Source organism: Megalobrama amblycephala, linkage group LG3 (genome assembly GCF_018812025.1).
Source record: "Megalobrama amblycephala isolate DHTTF-2021 linkage group LG3, ASM1881202v1, whole genome shotgun sequence".
Classification (NCBI taxonomy): domain Eukaryota; kingdom Metazoa; phylum Chordata; class Actinopteri; order Cypriniformes; family Xenocyprididae; genus Megalobrama; species Megalobrama amblycephala.
This window is the reverse complement of record NC_063046.1, coordinates 58,457,302-58,470,114: the sequence shown is the minus strand read 5'-3', so window position 1 is coordinate 58,470,114 and position 12,813 is coordinate 58,457,302. Positions and strand designations below refer to the sequence as shown.

The following is a 12,813-nucleotide window of genomic DNA, read 5'->3' as shown; positions in this document are numbered from 1 at the left end:
AAACTAACCTTACGAGTCAATCATCAATGCTTTCTAAAGTAGCTTGTGGTTCTGTTATGAGTTTGTGTCATGAGCACCAGTTGGAGTGCCCTAGTTAGCCACTAGAGGGCACTCCAACCCGGACTAGTTTCTCACCACACGTGGACTTCATTTCCCATAACCCACTTCCCGGACTCATTATCCCGTCATTGCACTCAGCTGTTTTGTGTTTGGTCATCAGTGTCTGTCTATTTATTCCTGGTTTGTTTCTGCTTTTGTTATCTAGGTTTCGTTTATGGTCACTGGCTTCTGTTTGTGTTTTCTTTGTTTTATTGGGACTGATCTGTGGATTTTGACCCTTGCCTGTCTGATTACGTTTATGGATTACCCGATTAAAACTGCATTTACCCACGTAAAAGGAGGAAGAGGAGGAAGAAGGCTTCCTTCATCCTTCAAGGCCCGGAGGCCTCCCCAGAGCCCGTTGTTGGCCCGGAGACCACCCCAGAGGCTGTTCTTGCACTTCCCAAGCGCCTTGCCCTGCCGGCGCAAGCGCCTTGCCCTGCCGCCGCTGCCCAGGCCTTCTGCCCTGCTGAAGCCCACCTGGTCAGTTCCTCAAACACCGCCCTGGCACTCAGCCTGGACTCCAGACCTGCTGGAACCCGCCTGGTCAGTTCCACCAGCACCGCCCTGGCACTCAGCTCGGACTCCAGACCTGCTGGAACCCACCTGGTCAGTTACTCCAGCACCGCCCTGGCAATCAGCTCGGGCTCTAGACGTGCTGCAACCCGCCTGGTCTGTTCCTCCAGCACCGCCCTGGCACTCAGCCAGGACTCTGACCTTGCTAGAGCCCCCATGGTCTGTTCCTCCAGCTCCCCCCTGGCCATCAGTCAGGAATTCTTGACCTGGCCCACCATCCCTCCCCCTGGTCCTCCTCCAGTCCACCTCCCTCCTGAGAGTTTGCTTTTATGTTTTGTCATGTGGAGCGTCTGGTAGCCGCTCCATAGAGAGGGGGTACTGTCATGAGCACAAGTTGGAGTGCCCTAGTAAGCCACTAGAGGGCACTCCAATCCAGACTAGTTCCTCACCACACTTGGACTTCATTTCCCATAACCCACTTCCTGGACTCATTATCCCATCATTGCACTCAGCTGTTTTGTGTTTGGTCATCAGTGTCTGTCTATTTATACCTGGTTTGTTTCTGCTTTTGTTATCGAGGTTTCGTTTATGGTCACTGGCTTCTGTTTGTGTTTTCTTTGTTTTATTTGGACTGATCTGTGGATTTTGACCCTTGCCTGTCTGATTACGTTTATGGATTAGCAGATTAAAACTGCATTTGGATCTAACCCTCTCGTCTCTATGCCATTCCGTGACAGTTTGTGAATGTCTTTAAATTTTGTTTCACATTACTCTACTCACATTTTTAATATACAATTATACATATACAAACTTCGCACTAAGAAAAATCTGTTCTTGTAAGAACTCTTTGGGGAACCAAAAATGGTTCTTTTATGGCATCGCTGTGAAATCCCCCTTTTGGAAACTTTATTTTAAAGGGGTCCTACTATGACCTTTTATGAAGTCTTGATTTTGTTTTTGGGGTGTATATATATATATATATATATATATTTTTTTTTTTTTACATTATTACAGAACCTCTCTCCCCACTCTGGCTCAAATGCTCGTTTAGTTCCTGTTTCAATTAAGCCCCTCCTTCCAAAACACAAAATGTGCTGTGAATGGTTATCTGGCTCAGTGTGTTGTGATTGTCACAGCTTAACACATGTTGGGGAAATGTCACGCCCCTTACCATAACCGCAAACTCTACTCAGATGTAAATATGAAGGATAGCATCAATTTCAAACCAATTCAAGCCTAATTCAGAATTAAGAATGTTAACAAAACAAAAGGATCGTGCAAAACGGATTTCATGCACAGATTTTGCAAGCACGAATTTTACAGGATGTTTCGGAGTGATATGTGTTTTTTTTTTTTAATTTCTTATACATTTTAGATACAATGTTATACATCATTTAATTATTATATTTGTCGGAAAACGTCTCGGTTACGTATGTAACCCTCGTTCCCTGAAGGAGGGAACGGAGACGTACGTCAGTAGTGACCGACGAATTGGGATATCGCTTAGAGAGCCCTATCATCTTCGTGTAAACTAAAACAAGCCAATGGAATTGGCGTGCGATATTTGCATAATGCGCACCGCCCCCGACAGGTGTATATAAATAGGAAGCGGATGCAATCGCACTCTGTTTTTCGCTGAGGAGACAACTGGTGTCCGCACTACAGCGAGGGTACAGAAACTGTGGCGACGGGACGTACGTCTCCGTTCCCTCCTTCAGGGAACGAGGGTTACATACGTAACCGAGACGTTCCCTTTCAGTCGGTCACGTTCGACGTACGTCAGTAGTGACCGACGAATTGGGATCCCAACTAAAGCGCCACAGTTACGAAACCCCTTCCAGTGCCCAGCGCAAGCTCAGCCGCCCATAGCACCGGCTGACGGTGAAGGGGCGAGCTTACACCGAGAGAGTCTACTGCTGTCTAACCAATACCCACTAAGTAAACTAGACTACACTGGGGAAGCGAACCCGTAAGGGACGCTGCGGAGACCACTACCTACCCCATGGGGGAGGAGTTTACGTGGGAAATACACACATGGACTGGCCCGGGGGGCAGTACGCATATGGAGTCCCTGGGATGGCTCCACCTGGTAGGGGGAGACTCATCTGACAGGTGACAGCAGAGCTGGCTCTGCTAAGGGAAAGACACGGACTCGGCCCGTAGGGAGTTTTAAACCGTGGAAAATACACATATGGGACCGCTCACGTAGAGGGGTCACGACATATGGGCCCCAGCCAACAGACAGCGTCAGCGACGGATGTAGGCCTGGCATCAGACACTCCGCAATGTCCGAGCCGAAGGGGGAGGCGGAGGAGCTCGACAGGGTTCGCCAAGCGGGGAACACGACTGGAGAGAAGTATGCACGTATCCGGCCAGTGGCGGGAATGGCATTGCAAGCCGACACTTAGAGTGGGTACAGCACGTCTACCGACTAGTGGATGCGAGTACACGTGAAGATACCGGCTCTACACGTAGGCTATAAAACCTAGCGAACGTGTTGGGTGTCGCCCAGCCCGCAGCTCTACAAATATCTGTCAGCGAGGCGCCATGAGCCAGCGCCCAGGAAGAGGCCACCCCTCTGGTGGAGTGGGCTCTCAACCCGAGCGGGCAAGGCACGCCCTGGGATTCATACGCCAAGGCGATGGCATCCACTATCCAGTGGGCCATCCTCTGCTTGGAGACAGCCTTTCCCTTCTGCTGGCCTCCGTAACAGATGAAGAGCTGATCTGAGGTCCTGAAGCTTGGCGTTCTATCCACGTAAACGCGCAGAGCGCGGACGGGACAGAGCAAAGCTAGGGCTGGGTCTGCCTCCTCCGAGGGCAGCGCTTGCAGGTTCACTACCTGATCTCTGAAGGGAGTGGTAGGAACCTTGGGCACGTATCCAGGCCGGGGTCTCAGAATAACGTGGGAATCACCGGGCCCGAATTCTAGGCACGTTTCGTCGACCGAAAATGCATGCAGATCCCCTACCCTCTTCAGGGAAGCCAATGCAACCAGAAGAACCGTCTTAAGAGACATTAGTTTCAGATCGACTGATTGCAAAGGCTCAAAGGGATGACCCCGGAGAGCTGTGAGAACCAGGGTCAAATCCCAAGAGGGTACGGAGGAAGGGCGAGGAGGATTTAATCTCCTCGCTCCCCTCAGGAATCTGACGATCAGATCGTGTTTCCCCAGGGACTTACCCTCAACTGCGTGGTGATGTGCGGCGATAGCGGCAACATACACCTTGAGGGTGGAGGGAGACAGCCTTCGCTCCAACCCATCTTGCAGAAAGGAAAGCACGGATCCGACCGAACATGATCGGGGGTCCTCTCGGCGAGAGGCGCACCATTCGACGAACAGGTTCTACTTCAACGCATAGAGATTCCTAGTGGAAGGAGCTCTAGCGGAAGTGATGGTGTCTACAACCGCTTGCGGGAGATCACTCAGAACCTCCGCATCCCGTCCAGGGACCACACGTGGAGGTTCCACAGATCGGGACGCGGGTGCCACAGGGTGCCCCGTCTCTGAGTCAGGGGGTCCTTCCTCAGAGGAATCGGCCAGGGAGATGCTGTCGCGAGGAGAATGAGGTCTGAGAACCAGGTCCGAGTGGGCCAGTACGGAGCCACTAACAGAACCTGCACCCCGTCCTCCCTGACCTTGCACATGAGTTGTGCGAGAAGGCTCACTGGGGGAGACGCATGTTTGCGCAGACCCGGGGGCCAGCTGAGTGCCAGGGCATCCGTGCCGAGCGTGCCGCCGGACAGGGAATAAAACCACTGGCAGAGGGCAGTTTCCGGGGAGGCAAACAGGACTACCTGGGCCTCGCCGAAACGCTGCCAAATCAGCTGGACCGCCTGGGGGTGGAGCCGCCACTCGCCCGCAAGTAGATGCTGCCGTGACAGCTCGTCGGCTGCACGGTAGAGCACACCTGAGACACGAGTGGCCCGAAGGGACCTCAGAACCTTCTGACTCCACAACAAGAGATGGCGGGCGAGTTGCGACATGCGACGGAAGCGTAGACCACCTTGACGGTCGATGTACGCAACGGCCGCAGTGCTGTGTGAGCGGACTAGAACGTGCTTGCCTGACAACAGCTTCTTGAAGCGGGCCAGCGCAAGACGAACCGCTAGCAACTCGAGGCAATTGATATGCCAATGCAGCTGAGGCCCCGTCCAAAGACCTGTCACTGCCTGCCCGTTGTACGTGGCCCCCTATCCCGTGGCAGAGGCATCTGTGGAGACCACAGCGTGCCTGGACACTCGTTCGAGGGGTACTCCGGCCCGCAGGAACGAAGGGTCCGACCACCGGACAAGGGTGTGACGGCAGCTCGGTGCCACGGGGACACAGAGCGTGCCGCACTGCCACGCCCATCTCGGGACCCGGCCGCGGAGCCAGTGTTGAAGCGGTCTCATATGAAGCAATCCGAGCAGCGTTACCGCGGCTGCAGATGCCATATGCCCCAGGAGCCTCTGAAAATCTTTCAGTGGAGCCGCTGTCCTGCGCTTGAGCGAGCTCAGGCAGTTCAACACCAACTGGACGCGCGCCTCGGTGAGACGCGCAGTCCGTGCGACCGAGTCTAGCTCGAGACCGAGACAAGAGATCCTCTGCCCGGGGGCGAGTTTGCTCTTGTCCCAGTTGACCTGAAGACCCAACCGGCTGGGAGCTACAACCATGTCGGGTAGGACTTTGTACTGACATGCCCGACCCTCGAACGCAGACCGACCTAGGAAGGGTCTGTGTCGAGGCAGAATCGAGGCATGAAAGCACGCGTCCTTCAGGTCCATTGCTGCAAACCAATCCTGGGGACGGTCCAGGATTGGCCGTAGCCCACCGCCCTTTCTCGGTACAATGAAGCAGGGGCTGTAGAGCCCCGACTTCATATCGGCTGGAGGGACCGGCTCGATTGTATCCTTCGCCAGGAGGACAGCAATCTCCGCCCGGAGAACAGGTGCATTGTCCAACGACACCTGAGTGAAGTGGACAGCCCTGAAGACCGGGGGACGTCGGGCGAACTGAATCGCATAGCCGAGTCTGACAGTACGAATGAGCCAACTGGACAGGCTGGGGAGCGTGATCCACGCTTCCAGACACTGAGCCAGTGGGACCAAAGGCACCACAGACGCACCGGGGGTGGGGCAGCAAGGCAGAGAGGGACCCGACCCGGACGGCTTGGGGGCGGCCCGGAGTGGGGTCGGACTCTGCGAGGCAGCAGTGTGCATGGGAGACAGCGCACGGGGCACGGTCTGCACCAACACACTGCCACCTGCTGGCGAATGGGGAGGGAGCTGTCAGCGGCGAGGCGGAGCCTGGCACACTGGCAGACACCCCTTGTTGTGACCTGGAGTTTGAGGAAACTGCTCTTTTTGTGAAAAAGTGGGTACCGCTGGACTCCGGAGAGCCAGCGGCGGTGGACAGACAAACACAAATTCCCCCCGGCCCTCCTCCGGGGGTGGGAGAGATGGTGGAAAACTCTCCCGAAGAGCAAGATCCTTCCCCTCCAGGTTGCCCGTCTCAGTGCCGTGTCTTGCTCTTACGTTTACCACCGGGCTTAGCGGAGACGGGCTGGGCACCACGCCCGCGACCGGCACCCTGCTGTCTGGCTGGTGTAGGCTGCTGCTTTGCCGTCTTAGCAGGGGCGGAGGACGATGCAGGCGGGCGCCCTCGGCGACGAGCGGGCTGAGGCTGAGCCACGGGCGGCTGGGTGGAGGCAGCAGCGGACCGCCGTGGCATGACGTGACTGATAGCCTCAGCCTGCTTCTGTGCAGCGGAGAACTGTTGGGCGAAGCTCTCCACCGCGTCGCCGAATAGGCCGACCGGGGACACGGGGGAATTTAGGAACCGCTGCTTGTCGGCATCCCGCATGTCCGCGAGGGTCAGCCAGAGGTGGCGCTGCTGGACTACCAAGGTAGACATCGCGTGACCAACAGCGCGTGCTGTCACCTTCGTTGCCCGGAGGGCAAGGTCAGTGGCAGCGCGCAGCTCCCCCAGCAGCTGTTGGTCAGGACCTTCCTGGGGCATCTCCGACAGCGCCTTTGCTTGGTGAACCTGCAAGAGGGCCATCGCGTGCAGGGCGGAGGCAGCCTGCCCACAGGAACTGTAAGCTTTCTCAGTCAGACCGGCTGAGAACTTACAGGCCCGGGACGGGAGACGCGGCTCACCACGCCAGCCGGTGGCTGTTGGACACAACTGCATCGCAACAGACCGCTCGACTGGCGGGATCCTCGCGTACCCCCTGGCTACCCCGCCGTCCAGGGAGGTGAAGGCGGACGGGGGGCCAGGCCTGGTACGGGCACTATACGGTGTCTGCCAAGACCTGGTCACCTCATCATGCACCTCCGGGAAGAAAGGCATTGGGGCGGGACGCTGGGGCTGCCCAGCGCGACCCCCCCCAAGTACCAATCATCCAGCCGAGATGGGCCGGGACAGGGTGGAGGGTTCCACTCGAGCCCGACGCACAAGGCTGCCCGAGAGAGCACAGCCGAGAGTTCGGGATCCGACTCGGCCACCGCTACCGTCCCGGAGGGCGGCAGCGCGTCCGGATCTTCCTCTCCCGAATTCTCAAACTCGCCTTCCGACGCAGCGACCGACATCTGATCCTCCGCCGGCGCACCGAAGGTAACGGCTGGACAGTCCGAAGAGGGCCCAGCGGAAACCAACGGGCGAAAGATGGGTTGCGGTGCTGGCGAGGGGGCAGGGGCCCGAGGAGCGTTTCCGCTCGGCGGGGGAGCCCTGACCGTTATCCTCAGGCCGCCCTCCCTATACAGCGCCGTACCGTCCTTCCGGTTCCCAGGGCCGGAAAAAACGGTCGTACGCGGCATAGGAGAGGGGACTCCCGCTTCCTGAGACTTCAGGAAGGAGAGCCTCGACCTCAGCACCGCGATGGTCATGTTCCCGCAATGGGAACATGAACCATCCACAAAAGCTGCCTCAGCGTGCTGAACGCCCAAACACGAGATGCAGCGATTGTGCCCATCAGCAGGGACCAGGGAACGACCGCACCCAGTAACGCACAGACGAAATGACATACTGTCAGGGTTCGTCTGTAAAGCTCTTTTAGAAGGGGAAGTCAACTCACTCGTGCTGAAGCACCCAGGGAGCGACGCGATGTGTCAGGTACACCACTCCCTGACACACCGAGGAACCGGCCCAAATCGCTCACACACACACTCTTTGTGTTGCTGTGAAAACAGCAGTTTTAGAGCTTATAGCTCAGCTCCTCGGACACTCGCGACCTCGCTGAACGTGCCCTCTTCACCAGCACTGAAGCTCGCTGTAACCCTCTTCTTGAGGCAATGTTTTAATTCAGAAAACAACGAAGAAGGAGTCTTCAAACAGGACACCAGTAAATGGCTCCGAAGCAAAAGACAGAGTGCGATTGCATCCGCTTCCTATTTATATACACCTGTCGGGGGCGGTGCGCATTATGCAAATATCGCACGCCAATTCCATTGGCTTGTTTTAGTTTACACGAAGATGATAGGGCTCTCTAAGCGATATCCCAATTCGTCGGTCACTACTGACGTACGTCGAACGTGACCGACTGAAAGGGAACTATGGTAATACAAACAGTGCTTGAATTGGGCTGATATGCCCACTTTTTACCTTTAGCATACCACCAGTTTTCCATACGTAACGGCATTTCCAACATGTTGCATTCCCTTCTTCGGGAATGCGTTTTGAACCGAGCATCGGGAGTACAGGCACTTTTTCTTTCCCACTTCAAGCACTGCCGACAAAGTGGGAACTGCTCCATTTCAGGAGAAACTTATCAGGCTATATAGGCCTCCTTCATTGCTGTAGCTTGCATGTGTTCCGGTCTGTTCTGTTAATGCAGTTTTTCTTTGACTACCTTGTGAATTGACACCCCCAGGGCACAGTTGCCACCTTGTGCATAAACTAATCACTGCAAAAAAAATTTAATTCGTATGTGCGGTTCCAAAAATCCGGCATTGTGGGTACTCTTCTGATGACGAAATTCGCACCACGCACACTGTACGCTGACCCTCGAGTATGCAAAAAAAATTGGAGTATACTTTGGACTTTAGATTCTGAAAGTTGTTCTCTGTAAAATGTGCAGCACACAGATAAACATTGGGGTTATAATGTTCAGGAACTGTGTTTTAAATTAATTTGTAACCACTCTAAGTTTGTCAGCCTTAGGAAGGTCAATTTTGGAAACAGGGTGGAAAAAACAGCGTCTCTTTGACATAGCGACAGCACTGTCTTCTCTAATGCAGCTCAACCAGGCCTTGCCCCCTTTTTTGCATAATCTGTTGGCGGGGATTATTCAAATGAGTAATATTGTGACTTCACAAAGTGTGGAAAAAACGTGTTGTAGTCCAAACAAGTCATTCCTTGTAATTCTTGGATTCTGTTAAATAAAATATCTCCCTTTGGAGTGGACTTTGAGCTTTGTAACCTTGTAGATCTTTTTTTAATGTGCAAACAGCAACATTACAGACTAACTAAAGTTAAAAAAGTGAAAAAGCATAAAATTACCCCTTTAAGAGTGTAAAATTAGATCAGGATTTTAACATGGGTCTCTTTGCATGATAGATGACAGTTGTGCCACTAGACTAAAGCTGCGTTACCCAGAACCATTTGTCCCAAGAACTTTGTCCCAGGAACTTTTTTCCCCTAGACCTGTTGCTGTCCATGTTTCCATGCAGTCTACCATGAAGAGTAGTCCGGTGATGTAGGACTGTGCGTGACTCCAGTTCACGCTGGATTTTGTCCTCCGCATATAAGCTTAATAAATCCTGAACCTCGTTGTCGGCCCATCAGATGTATATTTTAAACTCCATTGTTGATTCGAATAGCAAACAACTCTTACTGCACGCACCTCAACAGACTTTTAAAAATGGTGGTTGACATAAAATGCTGTGTGGAGTCAACCAATCAGCATGTTCAGTACAGGAAGTCCAATCAGCAAGTCACACCCCCGAAAGTTGCTGAACTTTGAAAAAGTTTCTACTGCCAGAGCAGGGACTTTCTGAGGGGGAATTTTTTACCCGGAACTTCATTTAGACCCTGGTCTCGTGGTCGAAACACATTGAGTACCACCCTAAAGTCCCTAGTTCTTAGGGAAAGTTCTGCGGCGGAAATGTGGCTTAACTTGTATGACTTGAGAGTTGCAAGTCAAGAGAGTGAACGAAAAATGCCAAAGCTCTCAAAGAAGAGCAGATGTAGGCTACTACAATCATGTTGGAGTTGATTTACCTTCATCAGCTCTTGGAGTTTGGGATCATTCCTTGAGTTCGGATCAACCATGGTACGGACTTCATTCTCGTCTTTTGAGACAAATGGGAAATACAGCAGCTTTTAGTATGACAGAGGCTGTTTAGTTCAACTAATTCATTACTGAATTATCAGTAATGTTGAGAAATCTTACCAAGCATGGTGTCTTCAGGGTCCAGCTCAAAGGGTGTGGGGCTGAGGGGCAGGTTAATCGCATTCATACCCTCCTCCTGGAGCTCAGACACTGTGAAAGAAATGCATCACAACACATGATACAAATGTATATAAAAAGTTTTTCTCTTGAACCACTTTATGCTCCGTGTCATGAAAAACTGAATTCGTCTTCACAAAATCTCAATGTAAATATACAGTAAGTTTCAAAACTCTGAACTCAAAACCTTTCATTGAAGCTGAACCTCTGCAACTTTCTGATTTCAAACAGATGAAAAAATTAACTTTATATGTTTATATTATCTTTATATGTCAGCGAAGCCTTGTCTGTGTTCAGAAACGTGATCCATTTAGTCGCAACTAAGTAAAAAAAGAAAGAAGGAAGAAAAAAAGATATGCACTGCAAAAAAAAAAAAAAAAAAGTTGGATACATTTTCTATCCGATACGAAAACATGCGAATGAACTGCGATGGAAACACATTTACTGAATAAATTCCTCAATGCGCATCAAAAAAATCATGTGACTTTGTGTGATGGGAAGGCATAACTGTACCAACAAGCAGAAAAATCTTGTTGCAAAGCGTCTGAAATGCTGTTTTGGTCATTCAGAAGTCTGTCGTCAATGTGGTTTGGTATAATTCCTCACTGAACTGTCTTACATGACTGCGTTCCCAAATAGCAGCATTGATCTCTTAAAGCAAGATAACACATTTATTACATTTCATCTGCTAATTTATTATATATGAAAATTATTGTATACAGTGGCTTCTCCTATGTTTCTTATGATATTTAGCACCAGTTTATCAGGAAGTGATGATTTTGTTCTCTTTGACTCATGGGTTGCTTTATTCACAAATGTTTTATGCGATATTGCAATTTCGTGCATTAGTTAAATTCACAACTTTGTATGGAAACATAGCGGATGAGTCGAAGACATAGGCATATCCAGGGAGACAAGCAGAAGATCAAAACCACAAGCTGGAAAACCAGAAATAACACTCAGAAATGCAGGGAGACACATACAAGACTTCGCAAAGAGTGACTGAGTTAACCAGGTTTATATAGACAGAGTTAACAAGGGTAAATGAGAAACAGCTGAAACTAATCAGGGATAATGAGTCTGGGCAAAGGATTCTGGGATATGTAGTTCATGGTGGAATGACAATTTTCTGGGGAGAAGTGCCCTCTGGTGGATATTCTGGGCACTCCAGCTGGTGAACAAAAACCTTAAGTAGCCTAATATTATCGCTCACTCTAAAATAACAGTAAAAATATATAGTATATTGTATGATATGACCTCATAAAATGTAGCATCATCCAGCAGCAGTACTCAAAAGAGCTGGCAGAGCTGAACACACAGCTCTTTTTAAGCTGTGCCTCTCATCACTGGAGGTCAGTTATGCTGTATTAGCTTCACCGGGGAGGGGGCTACTCAAACGGTCTCATTTAATGCTATGCATTCATCCCTGAACACGTCCAGATTAACAAAAGAACTACAACTCAGACCTTCAATCAATACAGCAATATTTACCAAAATAAGAATGTTCAGAAACCAGCACAAAATATCTAAAATCACTTTTCAATATTATGTTGAACGTGAAGAGTGTATTTTTTTTTTATTATACTAAATATTGTATAGAATTTTTGCATACATTTTTTTCTATCATTATTTTTATATGCTTAAAATACCTATATTAAAATACCTACCACACATAATATGCAGAGACAGTAAGCCATTTGCAGTGTTATAATTTCCTTCTAAAAAAAAAAAACATACTACATACTTTTAAAAAGAGAATTATTTCAGAAATAATATACTTTAAAAGAGGATTCTTAAGTGAGAACTGAATGTTTTCAGACACTTAATTGCATGTTATTTACAATTAAATAAAAAATGTAGGCCAATTACAGTTTTAATTTATATTAAATGCAATGAGTTGAACTTTCTGACCCACTTAAGAATGATTCAAGTATTACATCGTCAAATGTAATTTCAATAATATAGCTGCCAGCAACATTTATCAGGGTTCAAGCGCTTTAAGGCCTTTAAGCACATGCATGAAAAGGTATAACATTTTAATCATCAAGCCTGTAACCATCTCGATCATAGACAGAAAAGACCATTTACAGCCAATACAGACAATATACCATAGGAAATGTATGGTTTATAAAGCTTTTAACAGTTATCGAGGTTGAGCCAAAAACCTAGGACTAGTTTGGCAAAGCTGGTTTTTGAAACAATCTCCAATATGTAACGAATAATTCGATGGAAAGTGGCGGTCCTACAGGCAAAGTTGCTCAGAATGAGGAGTTCTACTATGTGGTATGAATCTCACAGGCCTCTAAAGCTGTGAATCAAAAGGCCCAGCGATGTTTCGTTCCAATCAGCCTCTGTTAACCTTGTCTGATAGCTGCTCAAACTTCATTGGCCGATGGCAGACATGTTTTTTAAGATACACCAATGTCCTCGTAGACAATCATGGCACCTTGGACAAAGACACTGCATGCCAGTGTTCAAGTAAGTCGGACTAAAGCCCAGGATACGCTGCACGATTTTAGCAATTACTTTATCACACTGTGCGACATGGATCTATTAAACTTGGGTACGACATGCATGTAGACTGTACGATCATGACACCTGTTGACTCGTAGACTACGATGCAAGTTTCTATAGAAGAATAAAACATCATCAGTATGCGCTACTGGTAAACAAAACACTATGTTGAATCACACTTTGGCAGTTGTAGTTTTTATATGTGCTAAAAAAAAAAGGAAGTGTCGAAAGAAGAAGGGAAAAGAGCTTGAGAT

At 49.7% G+C, this 12,813-nt stretch overlaps 1 protein-coding gene across 1 annotated transcript in view; it reads right to left on the bottom strand.

Moving 5' to 3' along the window:
• The window catches only part of parvab (parvin, alpha b), a 30,322-nt gene that overhangs the window by 13,703 nt on the left and 3,806 nt on the right, over positions 1-12,813 (bottom strand). The window contains exons 2-3 of the mRNA XM_048186237.1: positions 9,989-10,078; positions 9,817-9,887 (exon numbers count right to left, since the gene is read on the bottom strand). Of these exons, the coding sequence (XP_048042194.1) occupies positions 9,817-9,887; positions 9,989-10,078 (161 nt within the window). The remainder of the gene's footprint in view (positions 1-9,816; positions 9,888-9,988; positions 10,079-12,813) is intronic.